This window comes from Cinclus cinclus, chromosome 30, assembly GCF_963662255.1.
Source record: "Cinclus cinclus chromosome 30, bCinCin1.1, whole genome shotgun sequence".
Classification (NCBI taxonomy): Eukaryota; Metazoa; Chordata; class Aves; order Passeriformes; family Cinclidae; genus Cinclus; species Cinclus cinclus.
Genome location: NC_085075.1, coordinates 1,469,134 through 1,480,767, shown reverse-complemented (window position 1 = coordinate 1,480,767; position 11,634 = coordinate 1,469,134). Strand labels below are relative to the sequence as shown.

At 67.6% G+C, this 11,634-nt stretch overlaps 3 protein-coding genes across 3 annotated transcripts; 2 read left to right on the top strand and 1 right to left on the bottom strand.

Annotated features, from left to right (window-relative positions):
• The first annotated feature begins 240 nt into the window (after positions 1-240).
• CDK4 (cyclin dependent kinase 4) lies at positions 241-4,072 on the top strand. Its single transcript, XM_062510827.1, has 10 exons — positions 241-314; positions 486-631; positions 728-866; positions 1,303-1,506; positions 1,723-1,858; positions 1,932-2,099; positions 2,465-2,574; positions 3,060-3,110; positions 3,460-3,595; positions 3,945-4,072. Exons 1-10 carry the CDS (start codon positions 241-243, stop codon positions 4,023-4,025), a joined length of 1,245 nt encoding a protein of 414 aa, XP_062366811.1. The 3' UTR covers positions 4,026-4,072.
• A 988-nt stretch (positions 4,073-5,060) lies between these two features.
• Positions 5,061-7,793, bottom strand: TSPAN31 (tetraspanin 31). The gene is made up of 6 exons (XM_062511040.1): positions 7,601-7,793; positions 6,823-6,990; positions 6,249-6,329; positions 5,683-5,859; positions 5,223-5,345; positions 5,061-5,135 (listed from the first exon to the last, which is right to left on the bottom strand). Exons 1-6 carry the CDS (start codon positions 7,661-7,663, stop codon positions 5,061-5,063), a joined length of 687 nt encoding a protein of 228 aa, XP_062367024.1. The 5' UTR covers positions 7,664-7,793.
• A 1,065-nt stretch (positions 7,794-8,858) lies between these two features.
• On the top strand, positions 8,859-11,577 carry LOC134054831 (uridylate-specific endoribonuclease C-like). The gene is made up of 6 exons (XM_062510826.1): positions 8,859-9,097; positions 9,507-9,706; positions 9,942-10,058; positions 10,289-10,395; positions 11,220-11,362; positions 11,481-11,577. Exons 1-6 carry the CDS (start codon positions 8,859-8,861, stop codon positions 11,575-11,577), a joined length of 903 nt encoding a protein of 300 aa, XP_062366810.1.
• Positions 11,578-11,634: the final 57 nt, after the last annotated feature.

Here is an 11,634-nt window from a genome sequence, read left to right as displayed (position 1 = left end):
GTGAGCTGGGGGTGCCCTGAGAGGCTCCCGGGGGCAGGGGCTACAGCCCGAGAGGGGCTCCAAGGCTTCCCCGGGACCCCCAAATGCCTCACGATGCCCATGGGGGGGCGATGGGTGACCCCCCGGGGGGTGTTGGGGGTCAGGAAGGCACCCCAGAGGGGGTGAGGGGTAGCGGGAGCCCCCTCAGTCCCCCGTGGGGTTTAACCCGGTAGGTGCCACCCACAGTGGGGGGAGGGGGCAATGTCCCAAGTGGGGGAGGGGCTGACGTCAGCACAGGGGACTCTGGACCCTCGTGGGGACCCTGAGGCAGCCGAGTGTGGTGACCCCCCCTCCCTCTGCCCCGGGACACCCCTCCCCCAGGTGACAGAGGGACCAGGTGAGCAGGAGGAGGGGAGGGTCCCTCAGCCAGGAGATTTGGGACAGGGCTCACCTGGGCAGCCCTGAGCTCACCTGGAGCCCCCCAACCCCTCGTGGGTGCTGAGCAGGCTGCACAGCCCGGCCGGGGTCACCTGGGGTCACCTGGCCGAGGTGGTGGCGGCAGGTGACAGACCCGAAGGGGAGGGGGGGAGGGGGCCACAGGTGAGGGTGGGGCCCATCCTGGAGCCCCTGGGGGAGCGGTGGGACAGGACAGGTGAGCTCTGACCGGCTCGGGGGGGAACCTGGGGGTGTTGGACACACCTGAGCCGGGGTCGAAGAGGTGAGGGTGATCCTTCCTCCCCCGGGCCAGCCGGGACCCCACCCCCTCCTCCACTGCCCCTCCCCCCTCCCGGGGGTCCCCTCGCCCCTCCCCCCGCCCCTCCCCCCGGCCCTTCCGCCCGCCTGTTCCGGCGCCCCCGCCCCTCCCCCCCTGCCCCGCGCTCCTCCCGGTGAGTTCCGGGGTCCCCCCCGGCGCGCGCGGGATCCCCCAACTTTGGCACCCGCTCCGAGAGACCCCGAGAGACCCCCGAGGGGGACTGGGGGTGCCTGGAGGCGGGGGGGACGACGTGGCTGGGGAGTCGGGGGGAACTGGGGAGGGACTTGAGGAGAGCTGGTTTGGGGGTGCAGGGTGCTGAGTACCGGGGGGATTTGGGGTGCTGGCGGTCACGGGGGTGGGTACCGAGAACAGAGGGGGAATTTGGGGTGCAGGGCTGGCGGGGGGGGGGGGGGGGGTCTCACTGGGAGTACTGGGGGCACGCTGGCATGCCAGGAGCTGTTGGGGAGGCTGGAGGATGCCCTGCTGAGTTTGGGCACCCCAGGATGTCGCGGCTCGGGGTGGGGTGCCGGAGGGATGTGGGGGTGTCCCTGAAGGTGTGGGCTCTCCAGGATGGCTCAGTACGAGCCGGTGGCCGAGCTGGGCGTGGGCGCGCACGGCACCGTGTTCAAGGCTCGGGACCGGCTCAGCGGGCGCTTCGTGGCGCTGAAAAACGTGCGGGTGCCCACGGGGGGGGCCGGGCTGCCCCCCAGCACCGTGCGGGAGGTGGCCCTGCTGCGGCGCCTCGAGCACCTGGAGCACCCCAACATCGTCCGGTGAGAGCCGGGGCTGCCCTGGGGCTCTGCCCCTGAGGGTCACCCCATGGGGCAGCAGGAAGAGGGGTGCCAGGGCTGGGATGGGGATCCAGGGTAGGGATTAGGGTCCCAGGGCAGAGCAATAGGGGCGGGGAGCAACAGTGTGGCTTCCAGAGGCACAGCAGGTGTCCTGCGGGTTCTGTCACACCCCACACCCTGCCGTGTCCCCGTCCCCAGGCTGATGGATGTCTGTGCCAGCGCCCGCACCCCGCACGAAGCCAAGGTCACGCTGGTGTTTGAGCACGTGGAGCAGGACCTGAAAACCTTCCTGGAGAAGGCACCGGCCCCGGGGCTGCCCCCTGACACCATCAAGGTGGGCACGGGGGGCGGGGTCCCAAGGCCCCGGGGGGCACAGGAGGGGCCTTGACCCCGTGTCCCCCCCCCAGGACTTGATGCGGCAGTTCCTGCGTGCCCTGGACTTCCTGCACACCCAACGCATCATCCACCGTGACCTGAAACCCCAGAACGTTCTGGTGACCAGCGCGGGGCAGCTCAAGGTGGCCGATTTCGGGCTGGCCCGGATCTACGGCTGCCACATGGCCCTGACCCCCGTGGTGCGTGCCGGGGGGGCTGGGGGTCACAGGTGGGATTGGGACTGGGCAGTCCTGGGAGTTTGGGGTCCTGGGTGAGGTCACACGTGGCCACGGGTTGAGGTGGCGGTGACCCCCAAGAGTTGGGGTCTTAGCTGATCCTAGAGCCAGTTGTCTGTGGGTCCTGGGGGTCCCAGGTGGCATCAGGTGATGGTGGCCGTGACCCCCAGGAGCTGTGGGTCACAGGGTGACACTGGTGACACTGTGGGGACACTGCCACCCTGCCACAGCTCTGGGTGGGTGCTGTGGGTCAGTGGGTCACTGCGGGGTGCTGTGGGTCACCTGGGGGGAGTCCCTGGTGACGCTGTGGGTCCCACTGTGGGGGACAGGTGGTGACACTGTGGTACAGAGCCCCCGAGGTGCTGCTCCGGGCCGCCTATGCCTCCCCCGTGGACATGTGGAGCGTGGGGTGCATCTTTGCTGAGATGTTCCGTAGGAAGTGAGGGGACACAGAGGGACATGGGGACACAGGCTGGGAGGGGACAGGGGCACATGGGGGGACATGGGGTAAGGGGGCATAGGAGGGACAGATGGGGACACAGGCTGGGAGGGGACACGGAGGGGACATGGAGTGGAGGACATGGGGACACACAGGGGGGACACCAGCACACAGACCCGGACATGGGGACAGAGTGAGGACATGGGGTGGGGGACACAGGGACGTGGGACAGGGGGATATGGGGGGGACAAGGAGTGGGGGAAACAAGGGGACACACGAGGACACAGGAACTCGGGTTCACACGGGATGTGGGACATGGCGACACGGGTGGAACATGGAGTGGGGGGACACAGGTTGGGGGAACATGGGGAGACTCGTGGGGTCATCCAGTTGCTGCTGTGGGGTTTCCCCTGTGGGTGCCAGTCGCAGGGGGTGCCCCCTGTGCCTGTCTGCCGGTGGCACCCCAGTGTCCCCTGTCCCCCCAGGCCGCTGTTCTGTGGGACCTCGGAGGCCGATCAGCTGGGCAAGATCTTCGAGTGGGTGGGGTGGGGGGCAGCTAGGGGGGCACTGGGTACAAGGTGTGGGGGGCTGGGAGGTCCTGGTTGGCGGGGGGGGGGGGGGGGGGGCTCTCCCAGGGGGGTGGTTTGGGCCCAGGGAGGGTTTTTGGGGGGCTGGAACCAGGGATGGGGTAGCTGGGAAAGGGGAGTTTGTGGGGGGGGGGGGGGGGGGTGTGGGGGGTGCAAGCAGAGATTCTGTGGGGGGTCCCATGGCGGGGGGAGCTGTTCTGGGTGGGGAGGGACCCATTTGGGGACCTGTTTTGGGAGGGCTTTTTGGGAGGGGGGGGGGCAGTTTCAGGCCCCCCTCAACTCCTGTGCCTCCCCCCAGCCTGATCGGGCTCCCCCAGGAGGATGAGTGGCCACAGGACGTGGCCCTGCCCAGGGAAGCCTTCACCCCCTGCACCCCCCGTGAGCCCCGGGGGGAGGTCCCAGAGCTGGGGGACAGCGGGGAGCAGCTGCTGCTGGTGAGGGGGGACATGGAGACACGGATGGGACTTCGGTGTGGGGACACCATGGGGACCCAACTGCTGCTGCTGGGGAAAACGTGGTGGGGGGAATGGGAACACTGGGGGACCCATGGGGGTGCCAGGGGAGGGGACAGGGCTGGGGGCACATGGGAGGACATGGGACACTTTGGGGGGACAGGGGACAACCAGGGACACGTGGCTGTGAGTCTGACACTTGGGGACACCGTGGGAGGACAGGATGGGACCTCCCCATGCCGCCCTGAGCTCTGCAGCTCCTTTGGGTGGAGGGTCACAATGGTGCCCCCCCTGCGTCCCTGACTCTGTCCTGTCCCGTCCCCTGCTCCAGGCACTGCTGACCTTCAGCCCCCACAAGCGAATTTCAGCTCACGAGGCCCTGAGGCACCGGTACCTGCAGGGGGGGGCGTGAGGGGTGACCCCCCCCCCCAAAAAAAATCACCCCTGAACATCCCCCAGGACTCTCATACCTGTGTGGTGGAATTGTGGGGTGACACCTCCCAAAAACACCCCCCAAGCCCCTCCCACTGGTACTTGGGGGGGGTGGGGTGAGGGTCCCCCCCCAAACACTCTGAACCTCCCCCCCCCGCAGGGATACCAGGACTGGATTTGCAGGGAACCCCCACTTACTGGAGGGGAGCAGTTTTTGGAACCCCCATTTCTCTGCTAATAAAGGGGTGTGGGCAGTGAGGCCACCCTCCCCCCCCTCCCCCAACTTGTGTGGCCTGTGTCACTGGGGGTGGGCGGGGGTCACCCCGGAATGAGCCCGAGCCATGGTCAGTGTTGTGTGTTTATTGGGAGGGGACACAGTGACCCCCCCCCCCGCCATGGTGGTAGCAGGGGGGTGTCCCCCTGTTCCCCCCCACTGGGTCTGGGGGGCACGCATTGGGGGGGGTCACTGGCACTAGTCATGGTGTAAACCAGTACAGACCAGTTTAGGGGTGTTGGGAGGGGGGGGGCCCTGCTGGATTTGGGAAGGTCATGACCCCCTCCCCTCTTCAACCCCCCCACCCCTCCATGCCCACAAGGGGGGAGTGGCGCCCCCCAGTTTGGGAGGGGTCAGACTGGGCTGAGGGGGAGTCACTGTGGTGGGGGTCCTGCCCCATGTGGCCCTCCCCAGTGTGGGGGTGACCATGACCCCCCGGGGGGGGACACACTGTGGGGGGGGGCTGTGGGTATGTGAATGACCAGTACAAACCAGTTTGGGAGAACTCAGACTGAGATGAGTGGGGGGAGGGGACTCTGCCCCAGGTCCCTTCTGCTGTGGAGGGGGTCACAGCCCTGCCCGAGGGGTGACCCCATGATTTTTGGGGGGTGTGTCCCCAGTGCTTCATGCGGCTGTGGGTGGCAGCTGGTCAGCATTTGGGGGGGTTCTGGAGCCCCCCCCACGGCCGGGACCCCTCCCCAGAGGAACTGTGCCCCCCCCCCCCCCCCGGGTACCCCCCCACTATAGGAAGGCACCGGGGTTGGCGCGGGGGTCCCGTTGGTTCCGGAAGCGGAGGGCGAGCCAGACCCCCAAAACCTGCAACAAACGGGGAGTTGTGGGGGGCTGCTGGACCCCCCAGTGCCTTGAGACCCCCCCACTTCCACCCCCCACCCCCCCTCGTACCTCAGTGAAGCTGAAGAAGAGCCCGACCCCCCCCAAAATCTTGAGGGCCTGGTCCGAGTGCTGCAGCAGTTGTGGGGCACAGGGGGGGCACGTGGGGACTTCCCCCGGGGGGAACTGGCACCTCTGGGGGGAAATGGGAGGGTCGGGGGGGTCCCCAACACGCCTCACTCCCCCGGGGGTCCTCACACCCCCACACTGCCCCAGGACACACAGCAGGGGACAGGGGGAACATTTCAACATCCAGGGGGTCCCCAAACTCCATTTCTCCCCAAAAATCCCAACTTTCCCCCACCCCCAGGGTCCCCTCCAGTCTCCTATCTCCCCAGTCACTTCCCCCAGGGTGTCCCCAAATCCCCCTGCCCCCTAAATACCCCTAGGAGGAGTCTCCAAACCCACCAGACTCCCAATCACCCGTAAACCCCTCCCCCCAATTTTCCCTCCCCAAACCCCCCAGACTCACAGCGGGGCAATTCAGGGGCTCCCAGGGGGGCTTCAGCCCGGGGGGGCTCAGTGGTGGGGGGCTGGCAGGAGGGGGGGTCCCGGGGGGCTCCCCCAAACCACAACAGCCCAGCCTGCGCTGCAGTTCCCCCCGTGCCCCCCCGCTCAGCAGGGGCCAGGCCGAGTGCAGCAGCCGCTCCTGGGGGGACCCCAAAAATCGGTCACTGGCCCCCAGGACCCCCCACCACCACCACCACAGGGTCCTCCCAAACCCATCAGTGCCCCTCCCAAGGTGGGGGATCCGTGTGGGGCTGGAAGTATTTTGGCACCCCCCTCCCAAGGATTGTGGGGTGCAGGGGGCTCCCCGTGCACCCCGGGATTGCAGGATGGGTTATGGGGTTCCCAGGGGTGTCCCGGGGGTGGGGGTCCCAGAGGGGTCCTGGGGGTGTGGAGGTGTTCTGGGGGGTCTCCAGGGGGTGTGACCCACCTGAGGTGCCCAGGGTTTGGAGGGGGAGGGTGCCAAGAGTTCCCCAAGGAGTTTGGGGGTCCTCGGGTTTTTGGGGAGCCTGGAGGGTTCCCAGTACCCACCTGAGCCTCCCGGCCCAGAGCAAGGCAGGCACAGGACACGCCGAGCTGACACAGGAACACCAGGCCCAGGATCAGCACGTACTTGGGGTGGTCAAGGGGGGGGGCCGCACACACACAGAGACCCCCCCCCAAATCCCCCCATGCAGGTTTTGGGGACTCTGGGCAGAGGGAACCCTTCTGAAGGATCCAAAGGGGGCAGGAGCTGGGGGTGCCATGGCGAAGGGGGGGTTGGGACATCGGGGGGGCATTTGGGGACACAGGGGAGGGAGTGGAGGGACATCCAGGGGGGTGTTGGGGACCCCAGGACGAGTCTGGGGACAGATGCCAGCGGTGCCAGGGACATGCAGGGGGTGTTGGGAACCCTGGGAGGGGCTGGGGGCTCACAAATGGGCTTGGGGACGCTGCCAGGGGTGCCAGGAACACACAGGGGGGTGTTGGGGACCCTGAGAAGGGCTGGGGGACACTGCCAGAGGTGCCAGAGACATCTGGCAGGGTGCTGGGGTCCCCGGGAAGGGCTGGGGGCTGCCGGGGGTGTCCCGAGCGGGGGTCCCACGCCTCCCATCACGAAGGATACAAAGAAGAGCAGGACCTGGTGGTGCCGCAGGGCCCCGAGCAGCCCCAGCCCCGCGATCAGCAGGAGGAAGACACCGACGGCGAAGGCTCCGCCGAGCAGGGGGGGGCTGGAGCCCATGCCCAGGCTCCGTGCCCAGCCCGCCACGGCCACCAGCAGCACCCCCACCAGCTGGGGGTGGGGGGCACCGCGTCAGGGGCAGCGCCACCCCCCAGCGCCGCTGGCACCCCGCAACTCTCCCGGGCACCGGGGCTGTGCCACCTCCTCGTGGACCCCAGGAGGATTTAGGGGAGACCCCAGGGTCATAGAGGGGGTGACCCCCCCCCCCCCCCCTCAGCTACTTCGCCCCCAGCCTCTCCTGGTGCTTTGGGTTTAGGGGGGATGTGACCTTTGACCCTGACCCTTTCTCTGGTTTTGGGGCGCCCCCTGACCCTCCCCGGGACTCCCCGGCCCCTCCCCGCCCTGTCCAGCCCCACCCTTTAAGGGGGAGTCCCAGAGCCCCTCGCCACGCCCAGACTGGGGTCGCAGGAGCCCCCTCCCCCCGTCTGGGGACGCCCCCCAACTCCCCCACAGGGAGAGATCCTCCCCTCAGCAGCCCACACCCCCAAATTGGGAGGGGTCCCCCCCGCCTTCCAAACCTCCCCAGACTCATCCCTGACCTTCGCGTGGGACCCCGCAGCCCGTTCCCGACCCCCCACACAGGGCGGGCCGCACCCCGCCCCCACCCAGACCAGAGGGGTCCCCAATCCCCCTCATCGCGCCCCCCCCCCCCCCCGCTCACCACATAAACCACGTTGAGGGCGCAGAGCGCGTTGCGCGAACAGGCGAAGCCTCCGCAGACCATGGCGGGGACGGGGGGTCCCGGGGCTCTGGCGGTGCCGGGGTCGAGGGGTCCCTTAGGGAGCTCGGGGGGTTCCGGGGTCCCCGCACAGCGGCCCCTTTAAACCGCGGCCCCGCGCCCCGCGCGCGCCCGCCCGCACTGCGCGTGCGCAGGGCCCTGAACCCCGCCCACTTCGCCGTGTATCCCATAGCCCCTCCCTAAGGCAACGCCCACTGCCCGGCTCTGTGCCCGCCCCTTCTATATATGGTCACAACCCCGCCCACAGCCCCGGCAGGCGCTCGCCGTATTGCGCATGCGCTCTGCCCGCCGAGACTGGGGCGGGGCCTCATGAGAAGGGGCGGGTTTTCTTCAGCGCCTGTCCCGCCCCTCGGACATCGCCCCGCCCCCCGACCCCCCCGGCCGCAGAAATCCCGGCTCCGCCGACCCCCAGAGACAAACCCCAGAGACAAACCTGAGACAAACCCGAGACAAACCCCAGAGACAAGCCTGAGACAAACCCGAGACAAACCCCAGAGAAAAACCCCAGAGACAAACCCGAGAAAAGCCTGAGACAAACCCGAGACAAACCCAGAGTGCCCCCAGCCCTATTGACCCCAAGGGACCCCCAGAGCCCCCCCAGTGTCCCCCTAGAGCCCCCAGCCCCTATGTCCCTTCACACCTGAGCATCCCCTCACCCCTGGCCCCACAGCCCTCGGTGATCTCTCCCATGGCCCCCCAGATCTCCCTCCATGACCCCCAGGTACTTCTGGGCTCCCCAAACCTCAAGGCTCCACAAAGCCCCACTCAGGGTCCCTGCCTGCTTCTGTGGCCCCCCATACCCCAAAAACCCTCCTGTTCCCCCCCTCGAGGTGAGGGTGGAGTGCTTGGAGGGGCCGTGACCTCCCCCCTGGGAAGTCCTTGAGGGACCACATTTGGTCTCTTAAACATTAAACAGCTCCCGGGGGGGCCGGAGGGGGCAGGTTTGGAGGTGCCAACACCCCGGGAGGCGTCAAATTCTGGGGGACGAGTCCCCAAATCAACCCTCGGGGACAGAAACGGGGGGAATTGTGGGTTCAGCCTCCCCTCAGCCAGCCCGGGGGTCTCGGGGTGTCCCCCCCGAAGTCTTCCCCTCTGTCGAGGTCACGTTGCGACCTTGGGGCGTTATCGCGACGAGAGCAGCAGCTATAAGCGACAGCGGGCCCGCGGTGGCGGGGCTGCGATGGCTCTGTGGCTGCTGTGGCTGCTGCTGGTGACCGGCACGGGGGGCAGCGGGGGGGTCCCCCCTGTACCCCGGGCGGTACCGGAGCCCCGGGCGGTACCGGGGTCCCCCCGGGCCGTGTCGGACGCGGAGCTCCGAGAGCTCTCGGAGCAGCTGCTCGCCGCAGACTCGAACCGGGCTGGGCCGGGGCAGCTCGAGCTGAACCTGAAGGGCTCAGGGAGTGATACCGGGGACCCGAGGTGGGGAGAGGGTTGGGGGGCGAGCGGGACTCAGTGCTTACCCTGTTCTCCCCTCCATCTCTCCATCCCCCCCATCCCTCTGCCTTTCTTGCTCTCCATCCCACCTGTCTCTGTCCTGCTCTATCCCATCCTCCTGCCCCAACCCCATCCTTGGTCCGCTCTCATCCCTTGACCCCACCTGTCCCTCCATCCCATCCCAATCCTACGTTCTTCCACCGCATATGTTTCCATCCTTGCTCTTCCATACCAAACACATTTTCCTCCATCATGATCTTGATTCTACTTCTCCACCCCACCTGTGTCCATCCACATCCATCCCCCATGCCGATCCCTCATTCCCTTATCCCATCTCTCCACCCCGTGCGGTTCCAAGCCCCTCAATCCCAGTCCGTCTCTCTCCCAATTCCAGGTTATTTTCCTACGTGTCCCCGGACCTGCTGGCCCGTCCCACCTTCTCCCGGCTCCTGGCGCTCCTGGATAATTACGAGCCGCTCACGGGGCGGGACGAGAGGGAGACGGCGGAGGAGCAGAGGGAGCAGAAGGAGTTCCTGGACGCCGCCTTGGACACTCCGGTCCTGGCGCTGCTGGAGCGCTTCGTCCTCAGAAAGGGTGAAGCCGTACTGTCCTTATGGTGTCCCCCACAAGTCCCCCCAGTCCACAGGGCTGTCCCCCCAGTGTCCCCCCAGCGTCCCCCCAGAGTTCCCACCGTGTTTCCACAGTCTCTTTTCTGTCCCCCTGCCCTGTTCTAAGGGCTGAACCCCCCTGACCACATGTCCCACCCTGTCCCCAGAGCTGTACCCCATGTCCCCACGATGTCCCCACAATGTCCCCACCCTGTCCCCAGGGCTGTACCCCTCGGCTGAGGCGTTCCGGGCCGATCTCCACTCCATGTGGTTTGGGCTCTACTCGCGCTCCAGTGGGAAAGCGCTGGACTCCTCTGGCTTTGAGCACGTGTTCCATGGTGAGGGGACATGAGGGACATGTGGGGACATGGGGGGACACTGAAGATGGGAGGGTCACTGAGGGGATGGGGAGGGAACAGGGAGAGAGATTGAATGGGGGGACACAGAGGGGATGGGGGGACACTGTGGGGATGAAGGTGGGGAGGCTTGGGGGGTCGGGGGTCACGTGGGGGTGTCCATGGGGGCGTCCGTGGTGGAGGAGCTGTGGTCACCCGCTCTCTGTCCCCAGGGGAGGTGAAGAAGGGTTCAGTGTCGGGGTGTCACAACTGGGTGCAGCTGCAGGCTCTGGAGCGCGCAGGGAGATTGGAGTACCTGGGCTACACCTGGGATGGGCCCGTGAGTGGGGACACAGGGACACAGGGGACATGGGGGGACACAGGGACGTGGGGGAGACTGGAGTACCTGGGCTACACCTGGGACGGGCCTGTGAGTGGGGACATGGGGACACGGGGGGACATGAGGGGACACGAGGGGACACAGGGACACCAGGGGCACTAAAGGAACATGGAGAGGATGGGGATGTGATGACGATAGGAACACAGGGGACTCCCCGAGTGAGGGATGGGGGTGACACTGGGGGATATGGGGACAGAGGGACACCCCTTGGCTGGGGGTTGGGGGACACAGAGTCCCTCACTGCAGCAGCCCTCAGGCTCCCCTCCTGCCCCCATCCCCCACGGTGTCCCCAGCCAACGTCTCTGTCCTCCAGGGTGACCCTCAGGGTCCCTGTCATTGCACCCACCCCTGGGATCCCATTTCTCTGTATTTCCCAGGAACCTGTGGCCCCCTGTGTCCCACTGGCTGTCCCCGCCCTTCCCGTTTCCTCTCACCATCCTCCATCCTCCACCTGCAGCACCTCTGCCGTCCCTGTCCCCCCGAAGCCATACCCGGGGTCCCACCCCCGTGTGTCCGTGCCTCCCGTGGCCATTCCCGGGGTCCTGCAGGGCCATACCTGGGGTACCCCCATGCCCACACCCGTGACCTCCCGTGTCTGTACCCCCTGTGAGACCCCCCCCCACCCCCCCCCACCCCCGCAGTGAACAGGGCTCCTGGTTGTGCTGTCGCTGCGGTCCCGCTGCGATGGGCACCCATGGCCGGGGTGTCCCCCTGCCTGTCCCCTCCGTGACACGCCCTGTGACCCCGCCATGTCCCCTCGGCAGTGGACGGGCTTCCCGGACGTGCTGTCACTGCAGTTCCGCTGGGACGGGCACTCCAAACCCCGGGGGTCGCTCCTGGTGGGCTCCAGCCCCGAGTTCGACCTGGCGCTGTTCACCCTCTGCTTCCTGGCACGCCCCGACCGCCAGTGAGTGAGGGGCACCGAGGGGAGGGGGGCTGGCACCTGCCCGAGGGGGGCGACCTGGCAACCACCCAGGGGTTGTGGGGGGTCCCAGACCCGGGTTCACCCTCACCTGTCCTTACAGGTGCCACATCAGCCTGGGAGGCGAAGCTGCCACCATCCAGACCTACACGTGGGACAAGCAGCGCCTCGTGGCCTCCGCCTACCCCCTCACCCCCTGACCCTTCCAGAACACCCCCGTGACCCCCCGTGATCCCCCCTCACCCCTCAATAAACCT